Source organism: Macaca nemestrina, chromosome 14 (assembly GCF_043159975.1).
Source record: "Macaca nemestrina isolate mMacNem1 chromosome 14, mMacNem.hap1, whole genome shotgun sequence".
NCBI lineage: Eukaryota > Metazoa > Chordata > Mammalia > Primates > Cercopithecidae > Macaca > Macaca nemestrina.
The window spans coordinates 2,509,356-2,524,366 of NC_092138.1; the positions used below are offsets into that span (position 1 = coordinate 2,509,356).

General features: G+C 40.0%; 1 protein-coding gene across 2 annotated transcripts in view; it reads right to left on the reverse strand.

Annotated features, from left to right (window-relative positions):
• Positions 1-15,011, reverse strand: part of LOC105498991 (ankyrin repeat domain-containing protein 18B-like) — a 71,779-nt gene that overhangs the window by 50,933 nt on the left and 5,835 nt on the right. For both annotated transcript variants that reach the window (XM_071077486.1, XM_071077485.1), the window contains exons 2-3: positions 472-586; positions 136-309 (exon numbers count right to left, since the gene is read on the reverse strand). In XM_071077486.1, the coding sequence (XP_070933587.1) occupies positions 136-309; positions 472-586 (289 nt within the window). The remainder of the gene's footprint in view (positions 1-135; positions 310-471; positions 587-15,011) is intronic.

Below are 15,011 nucleotides of genomic sequence, written 5' to 3' on the forward strand. Positions count from 1 at the left end.
TTAAAGTAAAATTTTAGACAATTAAGTTATTTCAAAATGTTTTCATTCAGGAACACTTGAGTTCCAAATATGAAAAACTGACTCTTAACTATGTCAATGTTAAACATTTTGAAAAGAAAGTTGATTGATCTATACCTCATTTAGTGCTTCAATATTTGCATGGTGGGAAAGCAGTTTCTCTGCCAGTGAAGTCCCCTTATTATACACAGCATAATGGAGAGCAGTGTTGCCGTAGATATCCTTAATGTTTGGATTGGCGCCACGTTCCAGGAGAATAATGGCACAAGCCTCTTCCTGGCAATGTACAGCCTATTGGTGTTAGATAAAAAATTAGACTATAAATTCTAAGAATTCAAAATACATATTCCACAGGTTTCACCAACTAGTTATATTTAAATGACATAAATTCATTTTAACTCTAAGTATTTAAATCAAATCCATTTCATGCTGAAAGAGTTGGCTACTATATACCTTCATTAAAGGTGTCCTGTTAAGTCTGTCATAGATGTCGATCTGGCATCTTCTCCTCAGCAAGAGAGTAACCACTTCTATATGGCCATGGACACATGCAAAATGTAGAACAGTCCTATGAGAGTGATAGGAGATTTCAGGAAATTGCAGTGCAGTATCTCAAAACCTACCCTGGTTCATGTAATTGTAAACATTGAATAGCATGTTATTCCTCTGTCTTCAAAACAAATAATTTTCTTTTGAAGAAAATACAATATTTATTAGCTCTTACTGCTCCCTACCTTAATGAAACAGCAGCCTATTTGGATAGAATAAGCTTGGTGTCTAGATTCAGTTCAACTATGGCTTGAGTTCTACTTTGAACTCAGTCACATACCAGCTATTGCTTAGACTTTCTGTGCCTCAGTTTCCTCATTAACAAAATAAAGATGACAACGGCAGCTAGCTCACAGGACACCATTATGATGCTTAAATGAGAATCTATGTAAAGCATTTAGAACCATTTCCAGAACAAACAACTCAATAACTGTTAGATTTTTGTTTGTTGAGACAGAGTCTTGCTCTGTTGCCCAGGCTGGAGTGCAATGGTGTATTTATACCTCACTGAAGCCTGGAACTCATAGGCTTAAGCAATCCTCCTGCCCCAGCCTCCTGAGTAGCTGGGACCACAGGAGCGCACCAGCATGATCAGTTAATTTAAAAAAAGTTTTTGTAGAGCAGGAATGTCACTTTGCTGCCCAGGCTGGTCTCAAACTCCTGGCATTATGGGAACTTACCACCTCAGCCTTCCAAAGTTCTGGAAGGACAGGTGTGAGCCGTGCACCCAGCCAGATGTTATAATTATTACTATTACTATTACTTAACAAAAACATTTTAGTTAAGGGAAATGATACAATTATTGCTTTTCTGCAGGATGATTTAAAGGTTAGGTCACATTTTAGTGTATCTGATATTGGAATGGCATTTATAATTCATAACTTTCTATAACTATAATTGGTAGCATTTAAAAAATCATCTTACTAATATAGAAAATAGTAGGGTATCACACAATCCATGAGGTCTTACATTAAGTAGAATATGGTGTACACAGCAGGTCTAGGGCAGTTCTAGGCATCTAAGTGGCACTTAAATACATTTTAATTCCTAAAAGTACCATGGGGAAAGAGCACTGAACAACATGTTTTCTTTAAACAAATTATTTCTTACTTTGATTTTTTAAAATGTGAAGGTAAAGGAAACTAATGATTGAGATGAACGGGTATGGCTCATTTTAGTCAACACTTAGATTTACAGAATATATGCAAATCAGATTTTCCAATGATTAATATTAGTATTTAAGACTGATACATTTTGAAAAGGGCAGTTAAAGGTTATCTCTTACTGTTTTCTACCTTCAGAAATGCTTTTGCTTGAAAGGAGGGAGCAAAAGTTTCAATGAGATTAAGTCCTGCTATTCCTACTTTAAATCTCTCACATTGCAGGAAGTCAGGGACATCAAACGGAGGGACCGGCTTGAGCCGTGGCAGAGGAACATAAATTGTGAAGATTTCATGGACATTTATCATTTCCCTAATAATACTCTTACAATTTCTTATGCCTGTCTTTACTGCAATCTCTGAACATAAATTTTGAAGATTTCATTTTAATATGGACATTTACCAGTTCCCAAAATTAATACTTTTATAATTTCTTATACCTGTCTTACTTTAACCTCTTAATCCTGCTATTGTAAGCTGAGGATGTACGTCACCTCAGGACCATTATTGTGTTAACTATACAAATTGATTGTAAAACGTGTGCTTGAACAATATGAAATCAGTGCACCTTGAAAAAGAACAGAATAACAGTGATTTTCAGGGAACAAGGGAAGACAACTATAAAGTCTGACTGCCTCTAGGGTCAGGCAAAATAGAGCCATATTTTTCTTCTTGCAAAGAGCCTATAAATGGACGTGCAAGTAGGGAAGATATCACTAAATTCTTTTCCTAGCAAGGAATATTGATAATTAATACTCTGGGAAAAGAGTTGCATTCCTTGGGGGGGGGAGGTCTATAAATGGCCGCTCTGGGAGTGTCTGTCCTATGCAGTTGAGATAAGGACTGAAATACTCCCTGGTCTCCTGCAATACTCTCAGGCTTACTAGGTTGGGGAAAAATTCTGCCCTGGTAAATTTGAGGTCAGACCGGTTCTCTGTTCTTGAATCCTGTTTTCTGTTGTTTAAGATGTTTATCAAGACAATACATGCACAGCTGAACATAGACCCTCATCAGTAATTCTAATTTTGCCCTTTGCCTTGTGATCTTTGCTTTTGTCCTTGCCTTGTTTCCTCAGAAGCATGTGATCTTTGTTCTCCTTTTTTGCCCTGAGACCTGTGATCTTTGTGATCTACTCCCTGTTTGTACACCCCCTCCCCTTTTGAAATCCTTAATGAAAACTTGCTGGTTTTGTGGCTCAGGTGGGCATCATGGACCTACTGACTTGTGATTTCACCCCCAGCGGCCCAGCTGTAAAATTCCTCTCTTTGTACTCTTTCTCTTTATTTCTCAAACCAACCAACACTTATGGAAAATAGAAAGAACCTACATTGAAATATTGGGGCAGGTTCCCTTGATATCTGGTGCTCCAATGTGGTTTTAATTTTTCCTAAGTGCATGTGGGAACCCGATTCCCTTTGGTAGGTGTGGAGAAACGTTCATTGGTTCGGTCCACAGAAACGCTTGTTTGGCTCCCTGACGATTGGTGAGTTGTCTGTGTATTCTCCAGGGTAACTATGGGTCACATGGAGTCTAAACATTATGCTTATCTCTGCTATATTAAACTCCTGTTGAAACCGGGAGGTGGTCACGTACCAATGGAAAATATGGTCACCCTATTCAGGGCAGTGGAAGAACACTGTCCTTGGTTTCCTGAAAAGGGAATGCTAGATGTGGAACTATGGGATCGTGTTGGTGCAACATTCCGGGAACTGGTCCCAACAGGAAATTATGTTCCCATCACTGTTTGGGGTGATTGGACATTGGTATGTGCCATCCTAATGACATAACAATCCCGTGATCCCCTGCAGTTACCACAGCTTTCTGAATCTGGCGACCCTCTACTTCTTCCTCAGCTTACCTCTCCCACACAGCCTTCATTGTCTGCTCAGCCTCTCCCTTCGCCTACTCCTCCCCCACCTGATAATGTTGAGAATTCAATATCTAACTCCAGTGACTTTGTCTTAATGTCACCCCCTGATGATCTTATTTATTTTCACGAAGAGCCGGTACTTGAAACTCCCATGGCCCCGATTTGGACAGTCAGGGACTATATATATGCTAATTCTTCCCTCTTCAAACCTTTGCAGCATTTGCCTCTGGAGTCGCCTAATGGCTCCAGGACCAAACTACAATTTACCTGTAATTCTGCAGGCCCTCCCCCATCCATCGCAGCCCCTCACCCTCCTGTCATTTCGGTCCCTCAACTGGTCACTTTGCCATCCACTCAATCTTCTCTGTACCCTTCTTCTCACATGGACGCCAGTAATCACTAGTATACTTCTGCCTCTTCTGCTCCTCCAATACCCCTTTCTCACACTCTCATACCTGTCCAACCTCCTCAACCTCAGTTTCCCTTATCTACACATGCTTTTCCTGTCACTTCTATGCCAACTCCATCTCATGTGCCTGCTCTTGAAACTTCCATTCAATGCTTATTTCACCAAAACGAAGAAACAAGTGGATTAAACGTGCAGTCTTATACAGTCGTGCTGGAACCTCCTGATGCTCACGGCCTACAAGTACATCAATATGTGCTGCTCAATTGTACCTTTTTAAAAGAATTCAAGGATGCTTGTACCCAGTATGGTCCTACTTCTTCATATGTTAAAATGGTATTATAGACTCTTTGTACTGATGTCATTTTGCTTCCTCTAGACTGGGACCTTTGGGCAAAAGCTGTTCTAACCCTGTCTCTGCATTTACAATTCTGTACCTGGTGGTCAGAGGAGGCCCATCTGCAGGCTCAGATAAATTGGGCTGATGGCATTCTAATTACCAAGGCTCAGCTCACAGGCTTTGATAATTACTCTGATACTTCTGCCCAATTAGGCTTTGATGCTGTCACCATGGAACAAGTAACAAAGGTGTGTATGAGAGCTTGGGATAAATTATGCACCCCAGGCCAAGCTCTTGTTTCTTTTATTACTGTTAAACAGGGTCACAGTGAATTATATCCTGATTTTTTGGGCTAAATTACAAGATGTTGTTGAAAAATCTGTCTCTGATGAGTGTGCTCAAGGTATTCTCCTTCATATGTTAGCTTTTGAGAATGTTAACCATGAGTGTAAAATGGCCATGCATTCCATCCAACAACAAAATTTACCTGATCACAAGGTGTTCCCTGCATATATTAAAGCTTGTGAAGGCATTGGATCAGAGACCTACAAAGCTATTCTGTTAAAAACTTCAAAGTTTTTAACTTTGGAGCCAGCTCAACAAACACGGCCAAATGCTGCTGCTACTGTTTGCCCACCTTGTTGCAAAGGTAAACATTGGGCAAGTACTTGCTGCTCTAAGTATGACATAGATGGAAATCCCTTGCCACAGAACCATGGAAATGGGAAGCAGGGCCAGTCCCAGGCCCCAATATCAAATGGGACACCTCAGACTCAGACCAATGTTGCGTTTCCCCTTCAAGCAGTCCCAACGCAGCCCCCAGCACAAACAAATTTACCTACAGCTAATTCAGATGGGTCCCAGCCTCTTCTGTCTCAGTACAATGCTAGTCCACCTCCACAGTAGGGGTAGGGTGGTCGATCTCTGTAGTACCATTCCTCTAAATTTACTACCTAATTCTTTGCCTTTAATTGTCCCCACGGGGTCACTGGCCCTTTATCTCAAGGTTTGGTGGGCCTGCTGTTAGGTAGGGCATCCACCTCTGCTAAAGGAATCAGCATTCATACTAGTCTCATGAATTCTGATTCCTCTGATGAGATTAAACTCATCGTGTCTGCCAAGGTTCCTGTTTCCATTTCAGCTGGTGAGTCAATTGCTCAATTACTTTTACTACCTAATGTTGTTTTAAACAAAGGAGACACGGGCCCTGGGATGGGCTCTGGTTGTGAAAAGCCCGCTTATTGGATTAATGTAATTTCCAAACAATGGCCTACTTGCACCATATACATTCAAGAAAAAAAGTTTGAGGGCCTAGTAGACACTGGTGCTGATGTTTCTATTATTTCCTCTAATTTATGGCCTTCCTTCCGGCTTAAACAGCCTGCTAACATGGGACTAGAAGGTGTTGGAAAAGCTGATGAAGTTCACCAGAGCACATTTATCTTACCTTGCACTGACCCTGATGGTCAAAAGGGTGCAATTCAGCCTTATATCACGCCAATCCTCATTAATCTTTGGGATAGAGACGTGCTGGCACAATGGGGGGCTGAAATTAATATTCCACATAACTCTTATAGTGCTCCCAGTCAACATATAATGGAAAACATGGGGTTTGTTCCCGGATTCAGTCTCGGTCCAAAACATAACGGAATTACTAAACCTCTCTCAGTTACTGTAAAAGAAGACAGGGCTGGTTTAGGTTATCCTCTTTAATGGTGGCCACGGCCACGCCTCCTAATCCTATTCCTTTACAATGGAAATCGGAAACACCTGTTTGGATTGACCAGTGGCCGCTCTCTAAAGAAAAACTGGAGGCTTTAACTCGATTGGTTTCTGAACAGTTACAACTTGGAAATGTGGAACCTTCTCTTTTCCCCTGGAATTCTCCTGTGTTTCTAGTAAAAAGAGAAATCAGGCAAGTGGTGGATGGTAACTGATTGAAGGGCCATTAATGCGGTAATCAAACCTATGGGAGCCATCCAAACTGGCATGCCTGCCCTGCTTGAATACCTAAGAATTGGCCTCTCATAGTCATTGATCTTAAAGATTGTTTTGTTCATATTGCTTTACATAAATCGGATTGTGAAAAATTTGCCTTTACTGTACCATCTATCAATAATCAGGAGCCTGCAGCTCATTATCAGAGGAAAGTACTTCCTCAGGGAATGCTATATAGCCCTACCATCTGCCAACTTTATGTTGGACAGGTGCTTTCACCAGTTTGAGCTCAATTTCCCCAGGCCTATATTCTTCATTATATTGATGATATTTTAATTGCTGCCCCCACTGATAAAGAATCAATTGACTGTTATCAATTTTTGAGCCATCGTGTAAGAGGCTGGATTACACATCGCTCAGGATAAAATTGAACGGACCACTCCTGTTCAATATTTAGGAATGGTGGTTGATAAACAATATATTCAACCCCAAAAGGTTCAGGTTAGGAGAGATTCTTTGAAAACCTTAAATGATTTCCAAAAACTTTTAGGTAACATTAATTAAGACCTACTTTAGGCATTCCAACCTATGTGCTATCTAAGTTGTTTTCTATGCTGCGGGGAGATTCCAATCTCCACAATCCCAGGACTTTGACCCCTGAGGCTTCACTAGAACTGGAATTCATAGAGGAAAGAATCCAAACTGCCCAGTTGTCTAGGGTACAGCCATCCCAGCCTTTTCAGCTTCTGGTTTTTGCTTCATTGGACTCCCCTAATGGACTAATAGTTCAACATAATGATTTAGTGGACTGCTGTTTTCTTCCTCATTCTGTGTCAAAAACTTTATCTGTTTATCTGGACCAAATGGCCACCCTAATTGGACAAGCTCAGTGTAGAATACTTAAAATTTCCAGATTCGATCCGAATTTAATTGTGGTTCCTTTAAATCGGCTTGAAGTCCAGGCCACTTTTCAACATTCCATACTGTGGCAAATTCACTTGGCTGATTTTATCGGTGTTATTGACCATCATTATCCAAAAAACAAATTGTTTGATTTTATAAAAATGATTTTTTGGGTGGTCCCTCGACTGACCACAGATCAGCCCATTCCTGAGGCCGTTACAGTGTTCACTGATGGCTTGAGTAATGGAAATGCTGGTTGTGTGGGTCCTACAGACAAGCTTATTTCTACCCCTTATACCTCTGCTCAAAAGGCAGAGTTAATTGCCATAATTATTGCCTTACAGGATTTCCCCAAACCTTTAAATATTGTCTCTGATTCTGCTTATGTTGTACATGCCACTGAAAATATAGAAACTGCTACTATCAAACATATTGATAATTCTGAATTGGCTTCTTTATTTTCAAGGTTACAACAGGCGGTTCGCCAACGTAGACACCCTCTCTATATTACACATATTAGATCTCATACCACTTTACCGAGACCTATGTCTATTGGTAACCACAAGGTCAACTATTTGGTCTCTTTTGCAACCCAAGAAGCTCAGGAGTTCCATAATCTCACTCATGTCAATGCTGCTGGATTAAAATAAAAATTTGCTATCACCTGGAAGGAAGCTAAGCTTATCGTCCACCGTTGCCCTCAGTGCCAAGTTTTTGTACTTCCAAATCAAGAACCTGGTGTTAATCCCAAAGGCCTAACTCCTAATGATTTATGGCAAATTGTGACTCATGTTAGCTCCTTTGGCAGACTTTCATATGTACATGTTTCTGTAGACACTTTCTCAGGTTTTATCTGGGCTACTTGCCAAACAGGGGAAGGCATGGCCCATGTTAAAAAAAAAAACCTTGTATTCTTGCTTTGCAGTTATTGGGCTTCCATATCAAATAAAGAAAGACAACGCCCCTGGATATGTTAGTAAGGCTTTAGATTTATTTATGCAACAATGGGGAATTTCCCATATCACCAGAATCCCTTACAATCTTCAGGGACAGGCTGTGGTAGAATGAGCAAATCGCACCTTAAAAACTCAATTGTCCAAACAGTCTGAACAGCAAAAGCATAATTTGACCACTCCCCACTCCCAATTACATTTAGCAGTGTTTACTTTAAACTTTCTAAATGTTCCTAAAGACAATACTCTGACTGCAGCTGAACACCATTATACAGGCAAAAAATTCTCCTTAAATGAAGGCAAGCCAGTGTTACAGAAAAACTCCCAAACCAATACCTGGGAACTTGGAACAATTATAACATAGGGAAGAGGATATGCTTGTGTTTCACCAGGAGATCATCAATCCCCTGTCTGGGTGCCCACTAGGAGACTTAAACTTCATGTGAATACTGACAATGAAAACCACAGGGAAAAGACATCCAAGTCAGAGACTACCCTCATACATGGTGAGATCTGTACCGACTCCTCAAAAACTGGCAGGCCAAATCAAAATGGGTCTGGTTCATTCCTCCCTAATGATAATGGAGACCCCTCTAAAAAATTCCACTTCTAAACCTAAAAATCTCACCATTTCTATTAGCCTGAAAATAACATCCCTTTGTTCTTCTCTTCCTCCTTCAGCACTGGATCTCGCTTACAGTAGGTTTCATTTAATGGTTCTCTTCCTTATACTTTCTGTCTCACCAGTTTCCCCTCACACTGATTTACCTGCTACACAAAATTATTCTTATTGGGCTTCTGTACCTTTTCCTCCACTTATTCAACCTCTCACCTGGACAGATGCTTCTGCGGAAATCTATGCTAACGATAGTGTGTGGATGCCTGGAGCTACAGATGACCATTGACCCACTCAGCCAGGAGAAGGCGGCACTGCATTTAATGTTACTATGGGTTACAAATACTCCCCTCTGTGCCTTGGACATGCAACTGGTTGTATCCATCTAGAAACTCAAGTCTGGGCTGCTTATCTTCAGGAAAGATTAGCTACAGAGGAACTGGGACATTTGGTCTCTGACCTCTCCCTTTCTCCTTTAAGACAAATGAAACAGGGAGTAATAGGAGATACCTCATACTTTCAATATAAACCTGCTGGAAAACCATGTCCTAAAAATTTTGAGGACCCATCTAAAACTTTAATTTGGGAAGATTGTGTTAACTCACATGTAGTAGTATTAAAAAATGACTCATATTGTTTAGTAATAGACTGGGCACCAAACGGCTATTTAAAAAACAATTGCTCCTCTGGCAGAAGGGAATGCCTGGGAGGACAATTGGGAGGACAAGGATTATCATCCTACTTAGCATAGGAGGTTCACCTCATTCTTTCCCTTAACATGGGAAGATAAGGGCATTACCTCCCCGAGGCCTCGTATGATATTCCCCATTCTGAGCCCAGAACACCCAGAACTTTGGAAATTGGCTATTGCCATGTCTGGATTGCAAGTATGGGAAGGGGAAACTTTTCTGTCTGTTGTCCTGTTACTGCCCCTTGTGTCCATGATTCTGAACCCCATGATAAATCACCTTTCAATGCTTTTCCTCTTTTTGATGCCAATCCTCCTTTATGGGACTCCAACTGGCATTATGATAATTCTTCTTGACCCAGGTATGCCGCTCTACTTCTTCGGCATCCCTGGGCATCTTGGATTGCTTCTTTATGGCGCAGAATATTGGGCATTGCCACTGCTGCCCCTCTCCCTCAGTATCAACGTAGATTCAGACATTCTGCTTTGTTTACCTCCAACCTTACTATCCCTATACAGAGTTGTGTTAAGCCTCCTTACATGCTGTTAGTGGGAAATATCAAAATTTGGAAATCAAACTGTCCAATGCATTAATTGTCATTTATACACTTATGTTAACTCCCATTTTGACTCCAGAAAAAGTGTAATGTTGGTTCAAGCTTGAGAAGGAATCTGGATACCGTTTACTTTGCCCAGACCTTGGGAATCTTCCCCCTCAGTACATTTAATTAATGAAGTGTTACACAGAATTCTCAAAAGATCTAAGAGATTTGTTTTCACTTTAATCACTGTGATCGTGGGCCTAATTTCAGTCACTGCACTGGCCACCACTGCTGGAATGGTGTTACATCAATCTATTCAAACAGCTCATTTTTTTAATGATTGCCAAGCCAATTCCACCCAAATGTGGAATTCTCAACAAGGCATTGATCAAAAATTAGCTAATCAAATTAATGATTTAATACAGTCTGTCATTTGGCTTGGAGATTGGGTAGTGAGTCTCAAACATCACATGCAAATGCAGAGAGATTGGAATACTTCTGATTTCTGTATCACACCATATTCCTACAATGAGACTGATCATGCATGGGAAATGGTCAAAGGACATCTTCTGGGTAGGGAAGATAATTTATCCTTGGACATAACCAGATTAAAGAAACAAATTTTTGAAACCTCTCAAGCTCATTTATCCATTGTGCCTGGAGCTGAGTCATTAGATCAGGTGGCAGAAATTCTTTCTGGACTAAACCCCATGACTTGGATTAAGTCTATTGGGGGCTCCACTGTAGTAAATTTTGGAATTATGTTTCCCTGTTTAATCTGCTTGTTTTTATGTGCCGGACCAGTCAAAGAATCCTGCGTAAAAACCAAGAGAACAAACAAGTCTTCATTGCCATGGCACATTTATATAAAAAGAAAGGGAGAGATGTTGTGGGAAGTCAGCGACCCCGAATGGAGGGATCGGCTGGAGCTGCGGCAGAGGAATATAAATTGTGAAGATTTCATGGACATTTATCACTTCCCTAATAATACTCTTATAATTTCTTATGCTTGTCTTTACTGCAATCTCTGATCATAAATTGTGAAGATTTCATTTTAATATGGATATTTATCAGATCCCAGAATTAATGTTTTTTTAATTTCTGATGCCTGTCTTACTTTAATCTCTTAGTCCTGTTAGCTTCGTAAGCTGAGGATGTACATCACCTCAGGACCACTATTGTGTTAACTGTACAAACTGATTGTAAAACATGTGTGTTTGAACAATATGAAATCAGTGCACCTTGAAAAAGAATAGAATAACAGCGATTTTCAGGGAACAAGGGAAGACAACCATAAGGTCTGACTGCCTGCAGGGTCAGGCAAAATGGAACCATATTTTTCTTCTTGCAGAGAGTGTATAAATAAGTGGACATGCAAGTAGGGAAGATATCGCTAAATTCTTCTCCTATCAAGGAATATTGATAATTAATACTCTGGGAAAAGAATTGCATTCCTGGGGGGAGGTCTATAAATGGCCGCTCTGGGAGTGTCTGTCCTATGCAGTTGAGATAAGGACTGAAACATGCCTTGGTCTCCTGCAGTACCCTCAGGCTTAGTAGGGTGGGGAAAAATCCCATGCTGGTAAATTTGAGGTCAGACCAGTTCTCTGCTCTCAAACCCTATTTTTGGTTAAGATGTTTATCAAGACAATACATGCACAGCTGAACATAGACCCTCATCAGTAATTCTAATTGTGCCCTTTGCCTTGTGATCTTTGCTTTTGTCCTTGCCGTTTCCTCAGAAGCATGTGATCTTTGTTCTCCTTTTTTGCCCTGAGACATGTGATCTTTGTGACCTACTCCCCGTTTGTACACCCCCTCCTTTTTGAAATCCTTAACACAAATTTGCTGGTTTTGTGGCTCAGATATGTGATGTCACCCCTGGTGGTCCAGCTGTAAAATTCCTCTCCTTATACTCTTTCTCTTTATTTCTCAGACTGGCCGACACTTAGAGAAAATAGAAAGAACCTATGTTGAAATATTGGTGGTGGGTTCCCCCGATACACTCATCTTGCTCAGGCAGAACATGTAAACAAAGTTTTTTGGTTTTTTGTTTTGAGATAGAGTCTCCCTCTGTCGCCCAGGTTGGAGTGCAGTGGCATGATCTCAGCTCACTGCAAGCTCTGCCTCCCGGGTTCACTCCAGTCTCCTGAGTAGCTGGGACTACAGGCACTCACCACCATGCCTGGCTAGTTTTTTGTATTTTTAGTAGAGATGGGGTTTCACCGTGTTAGCTAGGATGGTCTCGATCTGACCTCGTGATCCACCCACCTCAGCCTCCCAAAGTGCTAGGATTACAGGCATGAGGCACCGCGTCCGGCCCAACATAAAGTTTTTAAGTATGGAGGGGTCCTGAGAGAGAGTACAAAATGTCTGCTACATAACAGGTAGTCAGGTTATGCTTGATGAATAAATGGATTGATAGAATACAGTTGGGGAGCTCAATATTTTAAAATACAACTTCTATAAACCAATATTTTCATTAGTAATAATATTTGCTATTTGTTATTTTTATAAAACTACAAATATAACGAAATGATTATCATTGTTTGCATATATGTAATAAATCTATACATAATAAAAACATATATATGCAATAAAATACATACATAATAAAATCTGCAAGCACAGATTCCCTTTTTACTTCTGAAGAAGCTAAAAGTTCAAAGAAGATAACAACCCTCACAATAATAATGATAAAACATAGTGAGAAAATTTTATCTGTACAAGATTCATATTTCTCTCTTCCAAAAAATTATTCCATTAATAATACATTTTTACTAGAAGTTTTATAAAAGCTCACTTCAGAAATCAAAGGTAAGAAAAAGGAACAAAAGACTTTAAAATAATACTAATGCTCAGAAGTTACAAATTTTATCCAATTTTGTACATAGTTTTGTCTAACACAAGACCATAGTACGTTTGTGTGTATGTGCAAGCAAATTTTTTTTTCCTTACTGGTTATAAGAAAATACATCTTTACACATCATCATACGTCTCTACCTATTGCTACCTTGAATGGTCACATATCCATTCTATGGGTTCTTGTTAACATAAATGCTGAGAAAAACAAAGTGCATGTATCTCTATTTTCTTTTTTATTTTTAATTTTTTTTATTATTATACTTTAAGTTCTAGGGTACATGTGCATAATGTGCAGGTTTGTTACATATGTATACTTGTGCCATGTTGGCGTGCTGCACCCATCAACTCGTCATTTACATCAGGTATAACTCCCAATGCAATCCCTCCCCCCACTCCATGATAGGCCCCGGTGTATGATGTTCCCCTTCCCAAGTCCAAGTGATCTCATTGTTCAGTTCCCACCTATGAGTGAGAACATGCGGTGTTTGGTTTTCGGTTCTTGCGATAGTTTGCTGAGAATGATGGTTTCCAGCTGCATCCATGTCCCTACAAAGGACACAAACTCATCCTTTTTTATGGCTGCATAGTATTCCATGGTGTATATGTGCCACATTTTCTTAATCCAGTCTGTCACTGATGGACATTTGGGTTGATTCCAAGTCTTTGCTATTGTGAATAGTGCCGCAATAAACATACGTGTGCATGTGTCTTTATAGCAGCATGATTTATAATCCTTTGGGTATATACCCAGTAATGGGATGGCTGGGTCATATGGTACTTCTAGTTCTAGATCCTTGAGGAATAGTCATACTGTTTTCCATAATGGTTGAACTAGTTTACAATCCTACCAACAGTGTAAAAGTGTTCCTATTTCTCCACATCCTCTCCAGCACCTGTTGTTTCCTGACTTTTTAATGATTGCCATTGTAACTGGTGTGAGATGGTCTCTCATTGTGGTTTTGATTTGCATTTCTCTGATGGCCAGTGATGATGAGCATTTTTTCATGTGTCCATTGGCTGTATGAATGTCTTCTTTTGAGAACTGTCTGTTCATATCCTTTGCCCACTTTTTGATGGGGTTGTTTTTTTCTTGTAAATTTGTTTGAGTTCTTTGTAGGTTCTGGATATTAGCCCTTTGTCAGATGAGTAGATTGCAAAAATTTTCTCCCATTCTGTAGGTTGCCTGTTCACTCTGATGGTAGTTTCTTTTGCTGTGCAGAAGCTCTTTAGTTTAATTAGATCCCATTTGTCAATTTTGGCTTGTGCTGCCGTTGCTTTTGGTGTTTTAGACATGAAGTCCTTACCCACGCCTATGTCCTGAATGGTATTACCTAGGTTTTCTTCTAGGGTTTTTATGGTATTAGGTCTAACATTTAAGTCTCTAATCCATCTTGAATTAATTTTCGTATAAGGAGTAAGGAAAGGATCCAGTTTCAGCTTTCTACTTATGGCTAGCCAATGTTCCCAGCACCATTTATTAAATAGGGAATCCTTTCCCCATTTCTTGTTTTTGTCAGGTTTGTCAAAGATCAGATGGCTGTAGATGTGTGGTATTATTTCTGAGGACTCTGTTCTGTTCCATTGGTCTATATTTCTGTTTTGGTACCAGTACCATGCTGTTTTGGTTACTGAAGCCTTGTAGTATAGTTTGAAGTCAGGTAGTGTGATGCCTCCAGCTTTGTTCTTTTGACTTAGGATTGTCTTGGCAATGTGGGCTCTTTTTTGGTTCCATATGAACTTTAAAGTAGTTTTTTCCAATTCTGTGAAGAAACTCATTGGTAGCTTGATGGGGATGGCATTGAATCTATAAATTGCCTTGGGCAGTATGGCCATTTTCACGATATTGATTCTTCCTATCCATGAGCATGGTATGTTCTTCCATTTGTTTGTGTCCTCTTTTATTTCACTGAGCAGTGGTTTGTAGTTCTCCTTGAAGAGGTCCTTCACATCCCTTGTAAGTTGGATTCCTAGGTATTTCATTCACTTTGAAGCAATTGTGAATGGAAGTTCATTCATGATTTGGCTCTCTGTTTGTCTGTTACTGGTGTATAAGAATGCTTGTGATTTTTGCACATTAATTTTGTATCCTGAGACTTTGCTGAAGTTTCTTATCAGCTTAAGGAGATTTGGGGCTGAGGCAATGGGGTTTTCTAAATATACAAT